Raw genomic sequence first — 26,454 nt, 5'->3', positions numbered from 1 at the left:
TAATCAGCTGCCTTGTCTTTTGTTGTATCAACAGTCCAAGAGAATAGAAAGTGACAAACACTGCTTTCAATAGCAATACACATACAAACAACTTAAAACCATAGGTAACGGTAATGAATGTATGTAGATTGCAAAATTGCTTAGAATTAGGTTTTCTTTTATTAGGCAAAAACAATTGTGTTTAAATATACATTCATGTATTTTGGGAATGCCTTGTCTTAAAACAGGGGGTTCTCTTGGGAATTGCACATCTATGCAGAAAATGTGTTGACACTCCCAAATATATTATCCCCCTATGTATGTCTTGTGGGACTTATGGGAATTCTGCTGTCAGTCTTGCCTACAATTATTTTACTATGCTAAAAAGTGATATTATTACACTGGAATTAAGGGTCAGATTTATTAAAACTGAGTTCGTGAAAAAAAAACCCTAACAAAACAAAGGAAACTTTTTTTCTTGAATGCTAGCTTATGTAAGAAAAAAAATGACAAATAATCCTGCACCTTCTTTTTCGCAGAAAAAAAAAGTCGCATGGCAGCCAGAATCTTATTGTCCCTTTCATTTCCGACGTGGGTGAAAATCTTGATTGTTTTAATAAACTGGGAAAATAAAGTTGTCAGAGAACATTCCCGTTGACTTCTATACAACCTCGCCAGCTTTGGACCCTAGCAACCCGATTGCTAAAATTGCAAACTTGAGAGGTGCTGAATAAAAAGCTAAATTACTCAAAAACCACAAATAATAAAAAATGAAAACCAATTGCAAATTGTCTCAGAATATCACTCTTGACATCATACTAAAAGTTAATTCAAAGATGAACCACCCCTTTAAAAAATGGCGACTATTTGAGGTTACAAAGAATATTTTTGAGTATATTTGTACAAGAAGAATGTAGAGTCGCCTGTTATTGTACACCTCTGTCCTGGCCACATATAATGTTCCAATCTCCCCTCTCTTGTTTCATTTCTCGGTCCTCCCTCCTCAGTTTTTTGTGCAAGGGGAACTATAGTGAAAATGAAAATTTTTTAAACTGACAAGTTTTATTGAGTTCAGTACGCATAAATCAGGCTATCCGTGGCACACGGCAACCTGCTATAAATTGTCATAAACAATACAACTGATAACAAACATTATACAGTACAGAAAAAGAAGAGGTGGGGAAGGATAAGAGAGAGAGAAGAGAAAAAAAAAAAAAAAAAGGGAGGGAGGGAGGGGGGTGGAAGATCAGAAATACAGGGGGAAGGGCGTACTATTAGCATACAATGTAAAGAATAACAAAGTCATAAGGCGGTGGGGTATCTATAATGGTACAATTGGGAGGGAGTCTAGGCGTGGGAGTTATCTATAGCCAACCAATATAGTCCGCATCATGAATGCAGGGCTTGAAAAAGCTGAGGGTCGTGTTCATGAGCTAGCCATGGAAGCCATATTTTGTCGAAGGCCGCCATATCATTTTTCAAAGTATAAGTAAGCTTCTCATTAGCGGCGATGCAAATTATCTTTGCCTTGAGAGAACCCAGAGGTATTCCCGGTTTTTTCCAATTAGCTGCAATGATAAGCCTCGCCGCCATCAAAATATGTTGACTTAATCTGTGGGCCGAATTGTTAAAGTTGTGCGGCTTCTTGCCCAATAAAAGTACCATAGGATCCTTCGGGAAGGTAGTATGGAGAACTTTGGATAAGAGGCGAAGAACAGCATCCCAAAATTGTGAAACAGCCTTACAGGACCACCATATATGCAATAACGTTCCTGGGTCTGAACAGCCCCGAAAGCATTGCGGATTGCACGAAGGATATAATTTGTTCAGTCTCGTGGGGACTAGATATGTCCTATGGAGTAATTTAATAGATGTCTCCCTAACGGTCACACAGGTGCTCCCTTTGTGCGCCGTAAGACTGCAATGAGCCCGAAAGTGTGATATTCAAGTCTTTCTCCCACCTCAGCATATATCCCAGTTTCTGGGAGTGCTGCGGGGGTTGGTTTAACAGCTGGTACAGCGTGCTGAGAGTGCCTGGTTGCAGCGGGTACTGCCTACAAATGGTCTCCAAGGCTGTAGGCTTTAAACAGCAGTCAGTGGCACGCCGTAATTGTTGGTGTGGAAAATGAAAATTTTATATAAGTTTCAGAGTACTCAAATAAGAAACTTTCTAAATACAATCAATTAAATATCTGTAGCGTTTCTGAAATAATCTAGTTCATATTCACTTTCCCTCTCTCAACATCTGTTTCTCTTCATTCTCTCTTCATGCAGCAGTTGGGTGTCAGATATTCATTGACAGTTAGATCCAATATATCTTATAGGGGGGCTCCTTTCCTAGCAGATGTATTAGAGCTCACTCTATTAAACACACCAGACATCATGGGGCCGGTTCACTAACTTCGAGTGAAGGATTCGAGGTTTTTTTGGGCTACTTCGACCATCGAATGGGCTACTTCGACCTTCGATTACGACTTCGAATCGAAGGATTCGTAGTAAAAATCGTTCGACTGTTCGACCATTCGATAGTCGAAGTACTGTCTCTTTAAAAAAAACTTCGACCCCCTAGTTCATCATCATCATCATTTATTTATATAGCGCTGTCAAGATACGCAGTGCTTTACTAGTTCGCCATCTAAAAGCTACCGAAGTCAATGTTAGCCTATGGGGAAGGTCCCCATAGGCTTGGCTAACTTTTCTTGATCGAAGGATATTCCGTCGATCGTTGGATTAAAATCCTTCGAATCGTTCGATTCGAAGGATTTAATTGTTCGATCGAAGGAATTATCCTTCGATCATTCGATCGAACTATCTGCGCTAAATCCTTCGACTTCGATATTCGAAGTCGAAGGATTTTAATTCCTAGTGGAATATTGAGGGTTAATTAACCCTCAATATTCGACCCTTAGTGAATCGGCCCCCATGTCTCTCTACATGCAGGATTTGTGCAAAAGGCAGTTATTTTGTTAGATTTTTTTTGTACTGGAATCGGTTATTTGAACGAGCTCTAATTCTTCTGCTAGGAAAGATATATTGGATCTAACTATCAATGAATATCTGACACCCAACTGCTGCATGAAGAGAGAATGAAGAGAAACGGATGCTGAGAGAGGGATAGTGAACATAAACTTGATTATTTCAGAAACAGTACAGAATTATAAATTGATAGTATTTAGAAAGTTTCTTGCTTCAATATGAGGAAGCTTATATTACATTTTCGTGATAGCTCCCCTTGAACCTCTCTGTCCTCAGCCCTCCCTCCTCAACTCTCAGCCCTGAGTTCTCCCTCAACAATCATCAGGCTGGTTTATGGGCTGAGGGCCGAGGAGAGAGGACTGAGAAATGAGAGACAAGGGGGGGATGCACCAGAGACAACATGCTTCTGTGAGGGGAAGATCGGGGCTGCCCATAGGAATCTCCTCCCCCGCTGATGACGAGAGCGGAAGTGGCTGCCCGAGAGCTGGCGAGTTTCTGCCAGAGGGAAAGTGAGAGCGGACTGAGGAGCCGCATATACCATTGTAACCCGGAGCAGCCTCAAGCACAAGGCAGGGGTGTAAGATCAGCCTGTTACACGGGAATAATACGGAAACGACAAGGAAACGTGTGTCTGTTCCTGCGGGTCCCCCGGGCACAAGAGTCGAGCGGACAGGGTTCCCTGAAGGTTTCGTAGCACTGGGACTGGCTTTGCCGAAACCTTATATTTATATATTTATATACATACAGCTGATTCACTGCTCAGTTGTCTCACGGACAGATCCAACCCCGGCTCCGTGTCCCCGCCTGGCACCCCTGCTGTCTGGAATTAGCCTCCCTGCGCTCCTCTTATTGTCTGTGCAACAATGTCTGCTGTGTGCTGCTGGCGGCAGGTGAGGAGCAATGTCCTTGTCCCACCACTTGGTCTGCTCCCTTATCCCTGGGGGATGGGCTTCACTTAGTGTTTGCTCCTTCCCAAGAGCTTCTGCACAACTGGGGCTTGGGGCAGTGCCCGAAACTAACTCTTACTGTTACAGCCCACGCACAAACTCTACACTAATACAGGGGTTGTCTACTTTGCTGTTAACTTTAAGTATGACGTAGAGAGTGATAGTCTGAGACAGTTTGCAACTGGTTTTCATTATTTATTATTTGTGGTTTTTGAGTTATTTAGCTTTTTATTCAGCAGCTCTCCAGTTTGCAATTTCAGCAATTTGGTTGCTAGGGTCCCAATTACCCTAGCAACCATGCATTGATTGGAATAAAAGACTGGAATATGAATAGGAGAGGCCTGCATAGAAATATGAGTAATAAAAAGTAGCAATAACAATAAATGTGTAACCTTAAGAGAATTTGTTTTTTTAGATGGGGTCAGTGACCCCCATTTGAAAGCTGAAAAGAGTCGGAAGAAAAATACCAATAATTAAAAGAAAAGATGAAAGCATAATGAAAAGTTGCTTATTATTAGCCATGCTATAACACATACTAAAATGAACTTAAAGCTGAATCACTCCTTTAAAGGCTTTTGATTGGTACCAAGCCCAAACTTCGTAACTGCTTTTTTGCGCAAGGAAAGAAATTATAATTCTGAGCAACTTTCCATTAATGTAATTACAACTAGATGCTTTTTAAAGCAGAATGTGCTTATTCTTTTCTGTTGTCTGCTTCTAACTCTTTATAAATAATGTAGCGGGAGTTGCTTCTCGGGGTCAGCTGGCTTCTGCTACAATGTCTCAGGAGTCAGAACCAAGAGTACAGAGTCTATAAAAAGCAAGACAGATACTTAGTTTAACGGCAATTGCAATTTTAAGATATACTAGTGAAAAAGCAGACCCTTGGTTCAAGCTGTGTTACTGTTGTATGGGGTCTTCAGACATGCTTCCCCAATCGATATCTGGCCGAAAGTTTAGCCTGTAAGCTCCCCTGGATCAGGGGAATGAATAGTAACATTTAGTGTAATATTCTGGTGCATATTTAAAAGTGTTTTTATAGGAAGTGGTATCGGAGGGCAAGATGATACAGAATTAGAGTACAGGTATGGGATCCGTTATCCAGAAGCCCATTATCCAGAAAGTTCTGAATTACAGAAAGGCCCTCTCCCATAGACTCCTTTAGAATAAATGAATCCATATTTTTAAAAATGATTTCCTTTTTCTCTGTAATAATAAAACAGTAGTTTGTACTTGATCCCAACTAAGATATAATTAATCCTTATTGGAAGCAAGACCAGCCTATTGGGTTTATTTAATGTTTACTTGATTTTCTAATAGAATTAAGGTATGAAGATCCAAATTACAGAAAGACCAGTTATCTGGAAAACCCTAGGTCCAGAGCATTCTCATACCTAGTTAGTGTTTTCTCTACCTGCACCCCACTACCTTGGGGGGATCCGCAATCCAGAGAGAGCCCTCGTCTGTGCAACTTTTAGCTCATGGAATACAGAACTCTGTGGGTTAATATCTCCTGTCTCTTAAGCTGGCCATAGACGCATCTGATTGTATGAATTGAGGATTCGTACGATTTTCGGACCGGTTAAAAGATTTCTGTCGGCTGCAGGTAATATCTCTGCACGTATTGCTGATCGTACGATTTTCAGTGGGAGACTGTCACCAGCTTTGTCAGACATAACTTTCATACGATTGCTGTCAGGGGCAGAACATTGGCTGATCTGTTCTTTTACTACTTTATTTGATCTGAATAGTTAGTGGCAGGTCAGGAGATGGGGAAGTCTGACCATTCGAGGATTTGTATGATTGGATCTTTGCATCTATGGCCAGCTTACAGTGTAAATTCTTTATACACTGACCAGTCTTAGTGTGGGCAGTGAGATAGTAGTGAGTATGCACTCATTACCCAGCCAGTAAATAATAGGCAGAAGTCAGAAACTCCACGATAGACGTGATTAATTATAACACTACATATGTTCAGTTATTGCAGGACCCAGGGACATATGACAGTTTCGTTCAGATGTTGACATTTGGCACTCAGCACTACAGATATGCAAAACAGATGATGGTGGCATATCTATGGGATGCCCTCTCCCCATCCTTACTTATTCAGAACTGGGACTTTCTGTGAAGCAGGGTTTATTCTTCATCATTCTTATTGAGCTGAACCAACTGAACGTATCACTGCAGGGGTTTAAAATTCTCCCTAGAAATAAAGCCAGGTTTCAGAGATAGGAGAGATAAATTCTATCACAGGAAGTCACTTGCTAACTGCATTTCCTCTGTTTACGAGGTTTACTCTTGCTTTTAAACTGTCGGTATATACATCGGTTTGTTGTTTTTATATCATTTAAATGCAAAGATCCATATTAATAAGCATATTACTGTCAAGGCTAACTACCCTGCCTGTCTAGAGTGCTGCTTCTCCAGCCAAGAACAAAGGCACCAAGCAACACGTGACTGGCAAGGGTCACCATTAAAGAGACTGCTCGTCTCGGATTACAAGCCCTATTAGATGTTCAGACGTCGCACAGTCTTTGTCGATGAGGATTGCAGAGAATGGGTTCCATCCAGTCACATCTTAATTTACTTTTTGTGAGTCGGAAGTAACATTAGAACCTGTTAAATTAGGGTCATTAGAGCTGTTTAAAAAGTTACTGCCTCGCCCCATTTGTGTTCAAGTAGTAGGGTCGATTCACACTTGATACAATCTAGAGAGCTATTGTGTTGTAGCCAAGGTCCAAAAAGAGCATTTTCTTATCCTTATGGGAGTCAACTGACACCTGTTGTATCCTTGGGTCCACTATATGACTGGGGCTTGTCACATTGTGAGGCCATTCTTTTCCCCAAATCCCAGTTTGAGTGGCATATCTACTCTGGGTTTTCGGGCTGGCACCTTGGGTGAAAAGGGGGGTGGGGAGAGGGTCAGGTAGCAGACAATATCTTATGTTTTGAGTGGTGCAGAATCATAATGGAACACAAGGGATCGTGTTTCTCTTTGCCCATGTCTAAAGGGGCAACAACATTTTTTATATACAGATACAGGCATGGGATCTGTTATCCAGAATACTGAGGACCTGGGATTTTCTGGATAACGGATCTTTTAATAATTTGGATCTTCATACCTTAAAGGAGCAGTAACAGCAAAAACTGAAAGTGTATCAAAGTAATTAAAATATAATGTACTGTTTCTCTGCACTGGTAAAAGTTGTGTGTTTGCTTCAGAAAGACAACTATAGTTTATAGAAAAAAAATGCTGTGTAGCTATGTGGGCAGCCATTCATGCAGCTGGGAAAAAAGGCAAAAAGGCACAGGTTACACAGTGGATAACAGATAAAACACCATTGTATTGGACAGGGCTTATCTGTTATGTGCTATGTCACCTGTGCCTTTTCTCCTTTTTTCCAGCAGCTGGAATGCCTGCCCCTTTGGCTACACAGCAGCTTGTTTATATTAACAATAGTAGTGTTTCTGAATAAAATACACAGCATTTACCAGTGCATTCTGGTATATATTATATGTTAATTACTTTAAAACGATTTTATTTGTTTGGTGTTACTGTTCCTTTAAGTCTACTAGAAAATCATCATAAACTCAATAGGTTGGTTTTGCTTCCAATAAGGATTAATTATATCTCAGTTGGGATCAAGTACAGGATACTGTTTTATTATTATTAATACAGAGAAAAAGAGAAAACATTTGGATTAAATGGAGTCTATGGAGCTTTTCTGGATAACTGGTTTCCAGATAGTGGATCCCATACCTGTATTAAAAAAGCCAAGCTAAATCCTTATAAGTTCCAGTGCCAAATACTCTGTATTACTGCTGTTCCAGGATCCCAGGACCAAGTTATTTTGCCCCTGTATCATCTGTCATGACGCTGAGTACTGAGCCCTTATCTGTTCTAACCATTTTGCTCATCCAACGTAACTAAAGAAGCTGCGTGGCGATCTTAATTTACTTATTGTGAGATGAAAATAGTTTAGAAGGAAGTGTGTGCAGCAAGCAGCTTGTTGTAAAGGTGTTTCCCGTGTTTGTGTGACTCAGTTTCTATGTGTGTGTGCAAGGGAAATCGGCCAACAGTGAAGTTGAATGGATTAAATTATGTTGCGGAATGTAATAAAGTAGAACCCCCATTTTTACGTTTTTTAGGAGACCAGAAAAAAAATGGTGTAAAATCCAGGAAAATGTGAAATCAGGGAAATGTATTATGCATAATATATAGGTGAGACCACAAAACAACAATGTAAAATGAGGGAAAACTTAAAATCAGGGGATGTAAAATTGAGTTTTCACTGTAGAATAAATGATATAATGTGTGCACAGGGATCAGACTGAGCATCTGAAATTTATACTGACTATCAAGGGATTTTCTTACAACTAGGGGGTAAGTTGTGGAGAAGTGAAGAGGGAAACCCACACATATTCGTGTCAGTCATTATCTCTCTCGACTAATGGTGGCCTTACAAGTAGAGATCCGCTTGTTTGGCGATTTCTCCCGAAAATAGCAGCATGTGCCCTGGCCCTTATGCACCTCTCCAATTGATCTCCTTGGGCCCTCTGATAATTTAAATGGTTCAAACAAATCTTTCTAACATGTACCTCCAGCTCCATTTACTGCAACTCCTGACTCCGCATGTGATTGTTTATCGACATTGTGAGTTATTAGTTCAGGCAGGTTGAGTTTGTCCGTTTATGTGTAAGATCAGATCACGTTGTTGTGAATAATTAGACAGAAAGCCAAGTACAGGTATGGCACCTGTTATGGTTGGGACCTGGGGTTTTCCGAAATAGGGATTGTTCAGTAATTTGGATCTTCATACCTTAAATCTATTCGAAAAATCATGTTAATGTTAAATAAACTCAATAGGTTGGTTTTTCCTTCAAACGGATAATTATATAATAACATGGTAAGTTATACTGTATCTTCGTTGGGATCAAGTACAAGGTACTGTTTTATTATTACAGAGAAAAGGGTAATCATTTTAAAAATGTTGGATTATTTGGATAAAATAAAATGGAAGAAGATTCGGTTAGCAGTAGAGGGCCGAAATCTGTCTGTGGATTTCGGCAGGCTGATTTCTGCCCCGTCTGGCCCTAGCCTAAGGGAACATAGATCCCCCACAACGGCCATGCTCTATTTTTATGTCATATATTATACATAAATTATTAGATATTTTTGATAGAAGAGATCAATATTTTGAAAATCTTCATTTCTGTACAGAAAACTACTTGTGTATAGAATCTGTACTTGGCATTTCCTTGTCCAGTGACTGATGCACCCTGTCCGCCACCCCATATCAATCACTCAGTGAGGTCTCTAACACGTTTCCCACACATCCCAAGGCTGCCTTTCATCTTGCACCTTTTTTGTAGAAAAGAGACTCTAATAGTTTCCTTTCTAAAATTCTCCCTTTGACAAAGTAGTAGTTTTTCTGTGCGGCTTCAGAGGAGAATACTGCCTCTGTTTGGAGAATAAGTAATAATTCCCACAATGACTCATTTAGGCGTCTTTCTATATAATTTAGCATAAAATATAAGACTATTTTTTTTTCATGTGTCACTTTGCCTGGGAAAAAATATTTTGCCTTCCTATTTTTTTATCTTGTCATTTGATAAGTTTAGCATCATGTATCATTTTTACTGGCTGTATGGCAACACAACTTACAGTACTAATGCTGGGCGCACACCTACCTGGCCTGATGTACTGAACCCAGACATAACAGGAGTGCGGGCAAATGCCTTGGTCTCTGGTGAAATAAGGAACATTTGTCCTATACAAATTGATTGCAAATAGTTATGTTAAAGGAATGGCTCACCTTTGCGTTAACTTTTAATGTGTTCTAGAATAGCTAATTCTAAGCAAATTTTCAATTGACCTTCATTTTTTTCTCTTTTATTTATTTGCTGCCTTATTCTGACTCTTTCCAGCTTTCAAAAGGGGGGTCACTGACCCCATGTAAACAACAAATGCTCTGTAAGGCTCTGCAGTTAGTATGGGCTTGTTTCCCACCAAGAACAGAACAGGAAATTCAGTTGCAGATGATAACAAATTATTGCTGTAACTGATATAACTGATTATATGTCATGCATTTTGTGTGGGGAAATGAAAATTTTATATAAACTTCCTCATATTGAAGTAAGAAACTTTCTAAATACAATTAATTAAAAATTCTGCATTGTTTTTGAAATAATAAAGTTTATCTTCACAATTTCTCACTCAGCATCTGTTTCTCTTCATTCTGTCTTTATGCAGCAGTTGGGTGTCAGATGAACGATCCAATATATCTCATAGGGGGGCTTCCTTTCCTAGCAGATCTATTAGAGCTCACTCAAATAACTGATTCCAGTACAAACAAAATCTAACAAAATAACTGCCTTTTGCACAAATCCTGCATGTAGAGAGACATGATGTCTGGTGATTTTAATAGAGTGAACTCTAATACATCTTCTAAGCAAAAGGAGCCCCCCTATAAGATATATTGGATCATTCATCTGACACCCAACTCCTGAATGAAGACAGAATGAAGAGAAACAGATGTTGAGAGAGGAATAGTGAAGGTAAACTTGATTATTTCAAGATTATTTTTGATTGTATTTAGAAAGTTTCTCATTTCAGTATGCTGAAGCTTATATTACATTTTCGTGATAGTTCACCTTTAAAGGAGAAGGAAATTCCCTGGGCGCAAAAACCCTCCCCTGTGTTGCCCCCCTCCCTCCTCCCCCCTGTCCTACCTGTCCCGCCGGGCAAATGCCCCTAACTTGTTACTCACCCCTCTGCGCACGTCCTGTCCATGGAGTTCACAGGCGCCATCTTCTCCCAAGCGGTCTTCTTCCTGCTTTGACCGGCGTTTTTGGTGGATGTGCAGTAGGAGCATTTACTGGTAGGGATCTTCTGCACATGCGCCAAAAGTCACAAAGTTTTCCGATTTCACTTTGTGACATTCGGTGCATGCGCAGTAGATCCGTACCGGTAAATGCTCCTACTGCGCATGTGCCAGAAGATGCCGATTAATCCAGGAAGAAGACCGCTTGGGAGAAGATGGCGCCTGTGAACTCCGTGGACAGGACCTGCGCAGAGAGGTAAGTAACAAGTTAGGGCCATTTGCCCGGGGGGACAGGTAAGCCAGGGTGGAGGAGGGAGGGGGGCAACACGGGAGGGGGGAGGGATTTTTGCGCCATGGGGTTTTCCTTCTACTTTAAGGAAACTGGAGAGAGTAAGGAGTGGAGAGGGCTTATTTTAAGGACAGTAGTAGCACCCACCATTCCAACTCCGATGCCAGTAATCTCCAGAAACTCGACATTTGCGTAAAGCAACATACTGTGTTAGTGAGGAACATAAAATATTGAAATTTAGGAACAAAGCCCTGAAATATGGAGCAAAGCCATTCTAGCAATTGTACATTTCTTTGGAAGCTGTTTTCTCACATAAAGTTAAAAAACAAATGGTAACAAGTAGTTTTGTATGAAGAAACCCCTCTGTCCAGGTTTATTAACCATGCACGGCACAGGTATTGTTCTATGTATATATTTCTGCTAATGTGTACAGCACCTCTATTTACAATTCACCCTTGCGCTGGGAAGAACATAAAAGAGTTTGTTTAGATACTCCTCCTAGTATAATAGATACAGATACTCCTCCTAGATACAGATACTCCTCCTAGTATAATACACGTGACAGTGGGCATACACTGGCTAACAAAACAGTCTGATCAGCTCAGTGGCGCCCAACACAAGGTGGCCAAATTGGGATAGAACCACCCACAAGTGGATCCTTAGGTATATGGCAGCTTAATTGGGATGTTTTTCAGTAGGAAGAAGCGACGGTTAACAGTGTTTTGGCTCTGAGAGCATGACATAGGGTGAAACCATCACCTTAGATTCAGTCACTGTGAATGCCCTTAAACTAATTTTAAAAAGGCCCACAACTTTTAGTTACCCTTTCCCTATATGCACGCCTACCATTTCATCCATAGTTTTAATAAAGTCTGTGGAGTTCCTTTAAATCCATATACATCATGCTGCATTTCCAGTGGCATCTCCAGGATTGTACGGCATGTCAGTGTTAGTTTAGCACCAAAGTTGACCTGTTACATTCACTGAATATGGAAAGGGGTAAAACACCCACTTTAAAAAAAAAATGAACAAACTGAACAAAAAAAAACAATAATTATCTTGGCAAGAGGGAGAAAGAGAGCAGAATGCAGACTTGGTGCAGTACAGTCCAGGGACTGGTCCGATTGACATTTTGGAGTCAGGAATGAATTTTTTCCCCTCTGAGAGGGGCTTCAGATGGGGTTTTCTGCCTTCCTCTGGATCAACTGGCAGTTAGGCAGGTTATATATAGACTTAAATGGCTGAACTTGATGGACATGTGTCTTTTTTACAGCCTAATTTACTATGTCAAGTGAGATCCACAGGAAAATTTGCAAGCATGCTTGGATTTAGCCATAATTGTCCATTCTAATATCAAGGGATAGTGTTATTAGATGCTGCATTTACCTACATTATTATATTCTATCACTACAAGTCAATTAGAATATAGCATTTACAGATGTGAGGTTGCTGACCTGGGGCTGGGTACAGATATACTGACCTGCAGCTCTTCTTTATTTATACCATCTTAACTGTAGGGCCTACGATCATTGGTTCACATGCAATATTACTCCTACCCTACATCATTGATGCTTTCCTTTACTCCTGTAAGAAATTTCTCTGATCCAATGATTTCTTGCATAAAGCTTTATGTCTAATACCATGACTGTAGCCACACACTCTGGACCCCCCCCCCAAAAAAAAGTTGTTTTCCCTCAGTTCTCCTCGGTGCTGCTTCTTAAGTGCAGACAGCTCACATTTTGGTTCATGTTTTTGTTGCTGGGCAGTGACTATGGGCTCCATTCTCTATCTCCTGTCATGGGTGGCTTCCTTGCCTGTACTGTTATATTACTTTGGGTTCTGGAGGGGCAATTTGCCACTAGAAATTTGTCCTGCCAGTGTCTTCATGCTTGTACTAGTGTATTAAACTAAAAAAAGTTAGGTTCAGAGCTTCAAAGGTCAAAATATGATTCATAATTGTATCATCTTGCTACAAAGCTCTCCACAGCTCCACTTCTCCATAGCGAAACTCAGCGAAATAGTTTCCTAAATAGTTCCCAGTAAATCCTCTCCTCTTACCCCATATGCCTAAAAGTCTTTTATCTATTGGCTATAAGACTTCTGACTTTGACTAACATTTCACCATTCACTTTCCTCTGAACCAAGCTGTCTGTCTGCACCTCTTCCTTTTATTCTGCCTATTTCTTAAATTCTCTAGACTGTAAGCTCTTGCATGCAGGGGCCACTAATTGAGTTTGGTCAACGAGATAAATGAGTTTACACTTATATGTAGCAGCTCTAGGGAAATTGATTGAATAAAAAACATTATGGCAAGATCTGGCATACCTTCAACCAGCTCGCAAATAAAGCACATGAAGGGGCAAATTTGACACAAAAAAAGCTTTCAGCTTTCCATTCCATCCTATGGGATTTTTATCAAATAGTGGTAAATACACTTCTAAAAATGCCATAGGAATGAATAGAAAGTGGGGGAGTTTTTCTGTCCCCCTAACCTTTTTTAGCCATGAGCCACATTTAAATGTAAAAAGACTTGGGGAGCAACATAAGCATGAAAAAAGTTCCAGGGGGTGCCAATTATGGCCAGTGATTGGCTATTGGAAGCGCCTATGTGGACTGGTAGCATACAGGAGGTTCTGCTTCACAGTACACCTGGTTTTATGCAACCAAAACTTGGCTCAAGACCTGTAATTCAAAAATAAGCACTGAGGCCACTTGGAGCAACATCCAAGGGGTTGGTGAGCAACATGTTACTCATAAGCTACTGGTTGATGGGTCATAGGACTGATAGAAAAATCTGATGTGTAAGCAACATGGAAAATGTCCAATCGGACACAACACGACACGTTGAATGGAAACACTGCATCTTTATTCAATGAGACAAAAACAGATGTTGTTAGAAAGACTTCTTTTTCTCATTGAAATATATTGACAGTCAGATGTAAACGCATGAAGAAAAGACTTCTAGGGGGATCAGAGTTTGTAGAAACAAGAGGCTGGCACATGGAGTGAATTAAACCGGGGTCCTACCCCTGGTGTGTTTATTGCGTCAATAAACACACCAGGGCTTAGGACCCCGGTTTAATTCGCTCCGTGTGCCAGCCTCTTGTTTCTTCATATTGGACCATTGGGAGTGCCGTCTCCCTTAGGCTTTGGGCACCAGCGATATTCGTTTTAAGGGCCTGAGTGTGCGCGTGATTTCCCTGAACTGTTGGATCAGAGTTTGTAGCATCCTACAAAATCTATGCTGTTGTGTGGCGTGATCAGATAAAATCTGACCCACAAAATCTACTAAAAAGCCTTCTTGGTGTTTACCCTAAGTGTATCTAAAGGTCTATAAAATGGCAAATTATTGGTGACAGATTACAACAGGTGGGAAGTTTTCTTTAGGTCTAGTAACCCATGGCAACCAGTCCTACAACTGGGAACTTTCTGAAAGCAGGTATTGCAGATTCGGGAGTTTAGCTTTTTGCTGCTGTATGGAAAGAAGCAATGCTGGCCGTCAGGGAACAGTGAGACCTGTTCGTAGGTGACTAAGATTAGAGATGACTGAAGAAGGCCCTGCAGATTGATCTCTGACAGAAATAGTTCAGCTGAAGGCTATGCAGCAGCCCAGTCTTTCTCTTTCCTGTACTTGGAAGGCAAACATGGAAGAATATTTTGCATGATCAGCAGACTGGCTAATTGTGAACACGAAGAGGAATCTGCGGAGCATTGAATTACACAGTCTGAGACAGTGCAGCTGTTACACTTCTTTGGCCCATTTTGTTCCCGTTGCAATCTGCTGGCACTTTATGTTTGCCAAAATATTATTGCTCGCACGGTTATTTGTACAATGGAATTCATAGGCTTTTTTTCATTGCTTGTTGTGAGAACAAATATAATTGGGCAGACCTAAATTCTCTATGCACAAATCTTTGCCCGAGGATATGGAAGTATCGTGCACCTTGCTGCAAGCTGAGAAGCCTCAGAAGAGACCAATTTCTTTCTTTAGGGAGAATCAAGGTCATGAGAAAGGGTAGGCCTGGACGGGTAAAAACAAATGAGTGTTATTAGAATACATGCTTCAGCACTATAAAAAGCTATCCTAAGCCTTTAACAAGTCAGACTTGACTCTCTATAGTTGTCACACCCTTCTCTTTTGTATGCACTTTCTATTAAACTTGTGGGTTTGTTCTTCTTTAGGGCCACTCAAGTGAATGGAGAAACGTTTCCAAATGTTTTTGGCACACCCTCCACTTTGCCCTTTAGGGGCAGATTTACTAAAGGGTGAAGTGGCCATCGCTAGTGAAAATTAGCCAGAAGTATCATCCGCATGGAGATCGCCAATTTACGTGTAGAGGACAATTCACTGGAGAAAGAGACAGTCGCTAACACAGTTTCACACCCTTTTTCACTATAAAACCCATATATTCTGTAATAGAACCATTTATTAGCCCACTTGTCCCTTGCCAGGTCTGCAGCTTCCGCCAGCCTCTTGTATAAGTCGGTGGGGTGAAGCTGGGAAGTTATGGATTTTGAGTTGCTTTGGACCACAGGGCCCCCATTTAGATTTTAAAATGTTTTTAAAATCAAAGAGCTGTTGTTAAAGAATTAGAATTGTTGATGTCTTTTCTTATTCTCTAGGTTATTCCTTAGCCGGTTGTTAATGTTTTGATGAATTTGGATGTGTTGAGTAACAGATAGGTGGGGCTTAGTGCAACCTTGTCACAAACTGGGTTTTTAAAGGGGTTGTTCACCTTTAAATTAACTTGTAGTATGGTGTATAGAGTGATATTCTGAGACAATTTGCAATTGGTTTTCGTTTTTTATTATTTGTGGTATTTGAGTCATTTAGCTTTTTATTCAGCAACTCTCCAGTTCACACTTTCTGCAATCTGGTCGCTAGTGTACAAATTACCTTAGCAACCATGCATTGATTTGAATAAGAGACTGGAATATGAATAGGAGAGGCCTGGATAGAAAGATGAGTAACAAAAAGTAACAATACATGTGTAGCCTTACAGAGCATTTGTTTTTTTAGATGGGGTCAGTGACCCCCCATTTGAAAGCTGGGAACAGTAAAATGAAGAAGTCAAATCATTCAAAAATTAAATAAAATTAAGATGAATTGAACATTTGCTTAGAATTAGCCACTCTATAACATACTGACAGGGGCGTAACTATAGAGGAAGCAGACCCTGCGGCTGCAGGGGGGCCCAGGAGGTATAGGGGCCCCCACGAGGCCCTAATTCATATACAATTTCAATAAATATTGGAGAAACAAGTCAACCTCTAAACATTTTGGGGGCCTGAAAAATAATTTGCTGTGGGGCACAGTAATATCTAGTTACGCCACTGCATACTGAAACTTAACTTAAAGGTGAATACCTAAGTTTGAGTATTCCAAAAGTTTGGAAAGTCTTGCAGTATCAGGTGGAAATGTTGCTTTAGGTCTAGTAACCCATGGCAACCAGCCCTGCAGAAAACCAAAGCGACACCAGACACTAAATTATGAGCCCAAGATATCTTTTTGTTCCCCTAGTAAATATCTGTTGGTGTCCAGTGTTTATTGAAATGGCTAAACTGCACAGTATGATTTAAACATTGCAGTCCTGGAAAACTAGATTCTTTCCATTGCTGCATCAGTAGAATTTGTGTGGCTGGACACAGGCAGTGCGTTTGCTTGGCAGGAGCCAAATCTTTATAAGAAGTGCTCTATACACCCAAGTTATTTTTTGTTTCCTTAAAAACAATAGGAGGTTTATTAAGTACCTCTGGGAATGATAAGCATGGTTTAGGAAATTACTGTACACTGGAAATGGATGTGGCTTATTGCAGTGTACACAGGGCACCACATTTAATGTCCATTCTTGGGCTAAACAGAGGTTTTATAAGCAATAGCATGGGTGTAGCTAATCGCTTCTGTAATGCCTGACTTGCTTTTAGAAGTGTATATGTATATATATATATATATATATATATATATATATATATATATATATATATATATATATTAAATCCCCTATTAATGGGGTTGTTCACCACCTTTGAGTTAACTTTTAGTATGATGTAGAGCATTGATCCCCAACTTTTTGAACCCATGAGCAATATTCAGACAAAATAGGAGTTGGGGAGCAACACAAGCATTACAAATGTTCTTGGGGTGCCAAATAAGTGCTGTGATTGGCTATTTAGTAGCCCCGATGTGGATTTTCAACCTACATTGAGACTCTGTTTGACAGTGCACCAGGTTTTTATACAACCAAAACTTGCCTCCAAGCCTGGAATTAAAAATAAGCACCTGCTTTGAGGCCACTGGGAGCAACATCCAAGGGGTTGGTGAGTAACATGAGCTCACAAACTACTGGTTGGGGATCACTGATGTAGAGAGTGATATTCTGATTTGAAAAATTAGTAATAAAAAGCAGCAATAGCAATACACTTGTAGCTTTACAGAGCATTTGTTTTTGTCTTTAGATGGGGTCAGTGACCGCCATTTGAAAGCTGGAAAGAGTCAGAAGAAGGGAAATAATTAAAAAAACTATAGAAACTGAATAATGAAGACCAATTGAAAAGTTGCTTAGAATTGGCCATTCTATAATATAATAAAGGTTAACTTAAAAGTGAACCACCCCTTTAAAGTTCAGCAATACATTCCAGGCTTTATTATACACAGCTCAGTTTGTGGTTTCATAGACAAAGCATGGATTGTATGTACTAATATTATGCATTTTGCCACCAACACTATTGTAATTGTTAATAGTTTTCCCAACAATCGATTTGCTGTTTCCTAACCTACGCTTATTAGTTATGTCAGAGCAAATTTATCTGAGGCAGTTAGTGGATCAGCATATATTCCGGGCATGCTTTTACGTGGAACACAATCTTATTGCTCCATTTCAAATTATATATTTTCTATTTGATCAGGTAAACTTTTTATTAATTTTGTTCATTTTTTTGGTTTTGCGTGTAAAAAAAATAAATGACCATTTGGGGGCTGGATTTAGGAATCTTGTCTGAATGTAAGAAGATTGGAGAGAGTAAATCTGCCCACACCATTCTATGATTCTGACCCATTGGTGCATTAGGCAGGTCAGAGTGTGAGGGTAGAAAACTGGCTCTGAAAATGATTTGTCCCATGTGTCCGACCCAGAGCTGTACAGCCTGGCTAAAATTGTCAACTGAAGAGCTGCTAAATAAAAAGCTAAATAACTAAAAAAAAAATAATAAAAAATGAAAACCAACTGCAAATTGCAAGTTAATTTAAAGGACCAGTAACATCAATTTTATTTATTTTTTATAAATTTTTTTGTTAGTATAGAACAGAAAAAAAACCACAAGGACAATTAAACTTTTAAATCGCTAAGTCTTTATTAAGAAATAACTTACCGAAACTCCGCTTGCGCTCCTCTTCAGAAAAGGCGATTCATTGTGCGGCGCTCGATTTCTCCACCCTGCTTTCCTTATAGGAGAAAGCCTGGGAGGAGAAATCGAGCACCGCATGATGGATCGTCGCCGTGTCGTCTTTTCTGAAGAGGAGCGCCAAAAAAAAATCACTAAAGGGGTGGCTCACATTTACGTTAACTTTTAGGGGCAAATTTACTTACCTTCGAAGTTGCGCCTGTGTTGGCTTCGCTGCACTTCGCCAGACGAATTTTCGTCAGGGCGCCGCTAATTCGATAAAATCCGAAGATGCGCTCAGGTAGGCATAAGGTATCGAAGTTGCGTTAGCGTTAATTCGTCAAGCAAAGCGACGTTACAATGGACGTATGTGTAGCAGCAAATACATTACACTACACAATCCTGGGAAAGCTTCATAAAATAAAATAGACTTGTTATTTTGCCCTATACATGTGCCCACTGTATAGTTTAGGTGCCATATGTAAGAAAATGTAGGGGGGAAGGAGGGTACCCCTAAGCTAAATAACTCAAATCCACAAATAATAAAAAATGAAAACCAATTGCAAATTGTCTCAGAATATTACTCTCTATATCATACTAAAAGTTAATTTAAAGGTGCCCAACCCCTTGAAGAGTTGGCAGTGCCCGCAGTTGGGTGGATACCAAGGTTACATAAGATGCCATGCAAGGAGTTTGCACTTGAACCCTAAATTAAATGTTATACTAAATACATTAACATTGTGTCATCAGTGACATCAGATCTGTCTCATTCCGTTACTCATACAGTACGTGTTCCTTCTCTTCCAGGTGGCCTGTTGCTGTGGGTCTGCAGCCTGCGCCCTCTGCTGTTCCTTCTGCCCCAGAATAAAGCAGTCTACAGCTACCCGTCTCATGTACGCCTTCTTCTTCATTCTAGTGACAGTCACCTGCGCCTTCATGATGTCCCCAACTGTGGCAGATTTCATGAAAGACAACGTGAGTTCCTTGTTACCGTTTTATGCAGCCGTGCAAAAGAGAAATGGAGAATCTAAAGCAATGGACGTTATATTGGTGAAAAATGCTGCAGTCTCAGCACATCAGCTTTATAAACGTTAACGCCTACATTCACAACCCCCTAGAGCAGTCGTTCCCACACCCTTTTTTTTTCACCCGTGAGCCACATTCAAATGTAAAAAGAGTTGAGGCGCAATACAAGCATGAAATAAAGTCTCTGGGGATGACAAATAAAGGCTGTGGTTGGCTATTTGGTAGACCCTATGTGAACTGACAGCCTACAGGAGACTCTGTTTGGCAGTACATTTGGTTTTTATGCAACTAAAACTTGCCTCCAAGCCTGGAATGTAAAAATAAGCACCTACTTTGAGGCAACTGGAAGCAACATCCAAGGGATTGATGAGTAACATGTTGCTGACGGGCCACTGGTTGGGGATCACTGCACTAGGATATGCTTCTATTGTAGTGAATACGCAAGCATGGTGGGCTACTTGCAACACAGGTTGTTAGCAACTGTTAACATTAAGACTATAGCTAGGTTATCTCCTACTGGAAATTATAACTCCCAGAATCCTTAGCTGTCCCAAAATAGTAGTTGTATTGCAGGTTATAAGAAATGAAGCGATAAGAATACCCTTTCTATTCTTCTCTGGATTAAAATGTTTTTTGCTTCTCTTTAATCAACCTTCCAACCAAAACTACCCTCAAGGTTATTGCTTTTAGACATCCCATTTGAACTTCCCTGTGCTGCCATAGTTTTATTGTCTGTTTTCCTCTCAATGTTACTCCACCCTAGGACAGTGCTCTGCCCTTAAAGGAGAAGCAGAGGTGAAAAACAAAGTTGTATATACACTATTGTCCACAAAGGGGAGAGTTACTTACAAGAATCGGACCTCTATATGTCTTTCCCTTTAGCTGTAATTCAAGATCCGAGTAACCATTTTTGCTTGGTGCATATAATAAAAAAGACATCCCTCTCGCTATCAAAAACGTCTCTATCAGGGCTCGCACATGCCCAGTAGAAATTCTGTAAGCCCGAGATCACTTTACTTCCTCCATGCGAGCGAGTGTAAAACGTACTGTGGCACAGAGAGATGCAGCACTGAAAACAATATGTTTTAGATTGTGTGGATGACATTGCACGCATGTCGTGAGAGGTCATGAGGTAGGTATCAATTTGCGCATTCGCACTTTCAACGAGGAGACAAAGGATGTGACATACACACGTACAGGGCCAACATGGTGGCCGCAAACTCAGTGACGGGGAAAAACTTTGATGGCGCGGTGTAAGTGCGGGAAAACGAATTGCCTCGTGACGTTATATCGGTTTAGGAGGGGTGCAATCAAGCAACAGTTTAAGATAGGTAATAAAAACTACCTTTCCTTCTCCTGTAATGCTTGACTTTTGTCATAGGTTTATATCACCATAGAATGTTTGGGACAGGCCATATGCAAGTTTGTGTCCAGCCAGCCTGATACTGTTACAGCTTAGGCAAAGCTTCACGTCAGGATCTTAATTGATCTAATAAAGCCATATATCTTATTGTCATCCATTTTGTCCTTCCTTATGGCTTTAACTCTGTATGTAAAAGTGGGACTATCATGAAAATGTAATATAGGCCATATCTCACTGAAATACCGCTATGTGAATGTAAATGTCCGTTACTCTTCAGTATCCCCCTTTCATGTCTCTCTATATATGCAGCTTTGTGTTGGAGTCGGTTATTTTGTTCATTAGCTCTAGTACATTATCAAGGCAATAAGCGCACACGCCTGTATTTAATATAACTATCAATAAAATCTGACCAGGATTCCTGCATGAATAGAGAGAGAGAGAGATTACCGAGAGGGGGGATATATTGAAAAATAACTTGACTATTTCAGAAACGGTACATAATTCTGCATTGATCCGATTTAGAAGTTTTTTTCATTTTAATAACAGGGAGGACATATTAAATTTAAATTTTCCAGTACGAGTCTTGCGGTGAATAATTCACCTGCTTTCAGTCCAGGCAACAAACACTCTTTTCTCTGTTCAGAGATGGAAACACTGGTGAGGATGTGGTGAGAGGCGAGACTGGGAGATGCACGGCAGCTTATCCTCGTGTGACCCGAGCAGATCAATACCTGCCACTTATACACCAATGTATCCGTATTGATTTCACTCAATCGCTTGTCACAAGTGAATGTACATAACACAATAACTGTGTTTTACAATATTTTTATGCTGCTAATCCAAAGCCACAATTAATGAAATAATTTATCATCCTTTGTCTGCTTCTTAAAAATGATCCCAGTGCTTCAAGTAAAGTAAATGAACCTGCTGGAAGGTTACGGTCTGGCTGAATAACGAGCACAGGGGATATAAAAGGGCAGCAAAGAATGTGAAGGGAAAGAGACCCTCCCTGCACACCGTATGTGGGGGGGGAGCCATTTCCATAGGACAGTGATCCCCAACCAGTGGCTCGTGTGCAACATGCTGCTCACCATCCCATTGGATGTTGCTCCCAGTGGCCTCAAAGCAGGTGATTCTTTTTTGAATTATAGGTTTGTAGGCAAGTTTTGGTTGCATAAAAACCAGGTGTACTGCCAAACAGAGTCTCCTGTAGCCTGCCACATAGGGGCTACCAAATAGCCAATCACAGACCTTATTTGGCATTTTTCATGCTGGTGTTGCTCTCCAACTATTTTTACATCTGAATGTGACTCACAAGTAAAAAAAAGTTGGGGACCCCTGCTATAGGCAATAGTTTCCTAACTCAATCTTTCTTATCCGCCACCTTGCACTTCTTTGGGTAGTTAGTCAATGATAACCTTTTTTGGGAAAGTGTTATGTTCCCTTCCTGTCTGTTGAATGTGATTTAGTGACATGTTATCCTATCATTCTGTCCGGCAGATTCCTTTTCATAAAGATATATGTGAGCACATCCAGGCCGGCTTGGAATGTGAGAAGCTATTGGGATACTCTGCTGTGTACCGTGTCTGCTTTGGGATGGCCTGCTTCTTCTTCATCCTCTTCATCTTAACGCTGTTTATTAGGAACAGTAGGAGCTGGCGAGCCTACATTCATAATGGGTAAGTACTCTGTCTCCTCTCTGTGGGAGGCTGGAGTCTGCGTGTATCGCTGCCATTTTCATCTTAAAGGAAACTAGCCCTTAAAGGGTATACAGGTATGAGATCCATTATCCAGAAAGCTCTGAATTACAGAAGGGCCTTCTCCCATAGACTCCATTTTATCCAAATAATCCACATTGATTTCCTTTTTCTCTGTAATAATAAAACAGTAGCTTGTACTTGATCCCAACTAAGATATAATTAATCCTTATTGGAAGTAAAATCAGTCTATTGGGTTTATTTAATGTTTACATGATTTTCTAGTAGATCCAAATGATGGAAAGATCCATTATCTGGAAAACCCCTGGTCCCTAGCATTCTGGATCACAGGTCCCATACCTGTACTATTTTATTTTCTTCCAAGCTTTAATAGTTATTTTCCAAGGATTAGACTTGATATATTTATTAAATGCACACAGAGATGTCCCACAGGGAGCTTGGTGAGTATTTTGGCTCATAGTTCCACCTGTTGCCATTACATGTGTGCTCAGTTGGCTTTCCATTCAGTAGAATCATAATAACAGGCAGACAGAGCTGTTCTGTACACCGATGTTTTCCTCCAGATGGAATCACCCAATGGGGTATATTTATAAACGAGTGAAGTTAGAGATCGCCACAGTCCTCTAGAGTGAAATTCCACAACTCTCCATTAATTTCTATGCGATTTTGAAAGGCGTATTTATCAAAGGATGAACTTTCACTTGATAAATACTCTTTTAAAAATCTCAGAGAAAGGAATGGAGAGTGGTGGAATTTTGCACTAGTGGACTGTGGCAATCTCTAACTTCACTCTTTGATAAATATACCCCAATGTGTTATATCCCTAACCCTGTAAGTGCCATTAAGCCTGCAGGACAGATAGAGAAGAGGCTTCTGCTGGTAATTGGCACTTACAGAGTTAAGTGAATTGAGTCGAGTCTCAGAGCTAATTCGTACAGCCGCCTGGCTTTGGAAATGTTCAGGTATTTCCAGATGTCGCAGAGGCACCTGTTTCTAATAAACATAAAATAAATACACACACTGCTAAAATGAAAGTGCATTTTACATTAAAATATATTTCATTAGAAATTAACAATGCAGTAAAACATTTACACTCCATCAAAATTCCCTGTACTGTAGAACTGAGCCATCACCTCTGGCCTATGAGTATATGAGTAAGCCCAGAAATAGTTTATGATGTGTTTGTGTGCCAAAGTGATCTCTCTCTCTGTATTTAATTTTAGGTTTTGGTTTATCAAATTTGTGGTGCTGATAGCAATGTGCTCCGGAGCATTCTTCATTCCTGACCAAGACACTTTCTTAAACGGTAGGAGTTCCATCAATGCTCTGATAACTTATTGTGAGCAGAAAACTTTTAGTTTCCAGAATCTGTCATTGAATCCACCATTCCTTGTCTTTTAATGTGATACTTGGTGATTACTCCTCTTATGGCAACTCGATGGCTGGGGTTGGCATTATTTGTTTATTTAATTTTTGAAATTTATTAGGTTTTATAACATACAAATAAAACAGCAACCCAAACTGCATTGGGTTGTCACCCGTCAAGCAGCACAATTACCTGCAGGCAGAGCTGCTTGTTACAACTCATGCATCACAGATCATAGTGTCAGGAATACATTTTGCATTCACTGAGTGATGGGGTTGTGTACGGAAAGCATTTTAGGACATCATCAGGAGAACACATACTCCTGCATGCACTCTCCTAACAAAGAAGTATGCAGACTCGTCTCTTATTATACTCACTTATCCAAAGAGACTGCAGTCACACCTCAGTGCTGCCCACATTTGCTGTTGCATTCTCCCCCTAGTGGCTCATTCCTCGGTCCTCAGCCCTCATTACAAAAGCTCTCCATCCTCAGCCCTCCCTCCTTAGCTCTCAGCGCTCCCTCCTCAGCCCTCATTACAAAAGCTCTCCATCCTCAGCCCTCCCTCCTCAGCTCTTAGCCCTCCCTCCTCAGCTCTTAGCCCTCCCTCCTCAGCTCTCAGCCCTCCCTCCTCAGCTCTCAGCCCTCCCTCCTCAGCTCTCATTACAAAAGCTCTCCATCCTCGGCCCTCATTACAAAAGCTCTCCATCCTCAGCCCTCCCTCCTCAGCTCTTAGCCCTCCCTCCTCAGCTCTCAGCCCTCCCTCCTCAGCTCTCAGCCCTCCCTCCTCAGCTCTCAGCCCTCCCTCCTCAGCTCTCATTACAAAAGCTCTCCATCCTCAGCCCTCCCTCCTTACCTCTCAGCGCTCCTTACTCAGCCCTCCGTGCTCAGACCTCAGTTCGTAAGCCAGGCTGATAGCTGAGGACGGAGGGCTGTGGACAGAGGGCTTTTGTAATGAGGGCTTTTGTAATGAGGGCTGAGGAGGGTGGGCTGAATACCGAGGAGGGAGGGCTGAGGAATGAGCCACAAGCGGGGAGATTGCAACAGCAAATGTGGGTGGCACGGAGGTGTGACTGCAGTTTCTTTGGATATGTGAGAATAATAAGAGACGAGTCTGCATACTTCTTTGTTAGGAGAGCGCATGCAGGAGTGTGTGTTCTCCTGATGATATCCTAAAATGCTTTCCGTAGGTGTGGGTAGTGGACCCAAGCCCCTATTCCTACCAGCAACTCCAAATTTTGTGAAGTTCATCACAAGAATGTCTGCACAGAAAAGCCAGCCCATATAATATGGTAGAATTTAGCTGAAGGAAACCCTACACCTGGGGCAGTTATCATTTGGGCATTTCCTCATAGCCTTCTGTTTCAGAGGGGTGATATAGAGCTGATGAAAAATGCCATAGTGATTTAACCTGTCATCATACTGCAGTTTAACAGGGAGTACATGCTCTTGTTGCCTCATCCCAATCATCCTGGGTAAGGGCAGGAATTATTGCTTAATTATTGCTTAATTATTATCCAGTTAAAAAAGTCTTTATTAAATTAGCATATTAAAAATAGTACCTATTGGGTCTTTTAGGGTCATATTATGGGAACTACAGCACTTAAGAAATACAGCCGACTGAGTTGCTGCTCATTATTTCATATGCAAGTAACCAGACTTTGGGCATAAGGGCAACGTTTATCTGTGATATCAGAATTGACAATAAAAATGACATTATATATAGGAATACAGTGTCCAGTATCTTTATATTTGTTCCTTACTGATGTGGCAGAGTAGCAGATATAAGGAGTGCCCTTCTACATCATCATCTGATTGGGATAAGGCAACAAACATCAAGTACTTCTGTTTAACTGCAGTAACTGCAGAATGAGATGTGCCCCAGTTAACATTAATATTAATTAATAACCATTAATATTTAAACAGTTATAAATTTGGGGCCGGCATATGTGTTCACAATACACTGTTAGAGGGAAAGTGTTCCAGCACATTTCTTCTTCCCTTTATTTTGACTATAGAACACATTATATTTAGTATGCAGTCCTACTGAATGTATTCTCACTCAGTACACGTATGATGATGATTATTTCTGTCTGTCTCCCATATGTGTAAAATATGTTTCCCTGAAGCTATTTTCCGCCGTCCATCCGTGGTTTATTCTTGATTCATGTCTATTCCTGTATATAAATAGAACCAAATGGACTCTGTAATATAACCCCATGTGCTGCATTGTTCCCTGTCTCTCTGGCAGAATAGTGATGTATATTATTATTCCCATGTGTTTCATTTAGCACTACAAGTTATATTTGGCACTGAACCTAGAATGAGCCCAAACAATTTAATAATTTTCATTTTTTGCACGAGGCACAGGGGGCTTGTGATTGGCTAAAGACCACAAATAACTGACACCAGAATAAAATCAACTTCTCTAATTCATTCTAGTGACATAATCACTAAACCATTTGTATAAGGCTCGGTGTTTACAGGGGAACCGCCATCAAACAGATTTAGAGGCTAAATACAAGCCTTATGTAAAATAGTGTAATTTTGGGGAAAATGGAATCACTAATATAATTATGTGCTATACT

The 26,454-nt window shown here is 40.5% G+C and overlaps 1 protein-coding gene across 1 annotated transcript in view; it reads left to right on the top strand.

The window, feature by feature from the left end:
- The first annotated feature begins 3,313 nt into the window (after positions 1–3,313).
- Positions 3,314–26,454, top strand: part of serinc5.L (serine incorporator 5 L homeolog) — a 37,309-nt gene continuing 14,168 nt past the window's right edge. The window contains exons 1-4 of the mRNA XM_018265545.2: positions 3,314–3,845; positions 19,203–19,370; positions 22,285–22,463; positions 23,726–23,808. Coding sequence (XP_018121034.1) covers positions 3,819–3,845; positions 19,203–19,370; positions 22,285–22,463; positions 23,726–23,808 — 457 coding nt within the window. The 5' untranslated portion in view covers positions 3,314–3,818. The remainder of the gene's footprint in view (positions 3,846–19,202; positions 19,371–22,284; positions 22,464–23,725; positions 23,809–26,454) is intronic.

This window comes from Xenopus laevis, chromosome 1L (genome assembly GCF_017654675.1).
Source record: "Xenopus laevis strain J_2021 chromosome 1L, Xenopus_laevis_v10.1, whole genome shotgun sequence".
NCBI classification, from domain to species: Eukaryota; Metazoa; Chordata; class Amphibia; order Anura; family Pipidae; genus Xenopus; species Xenopus laevis.
The sequence above is the reverse complement of the archived record's forward strand: the minus strand, read 5'-3'. Positions and strand labels throughout refer to the sequence as shown.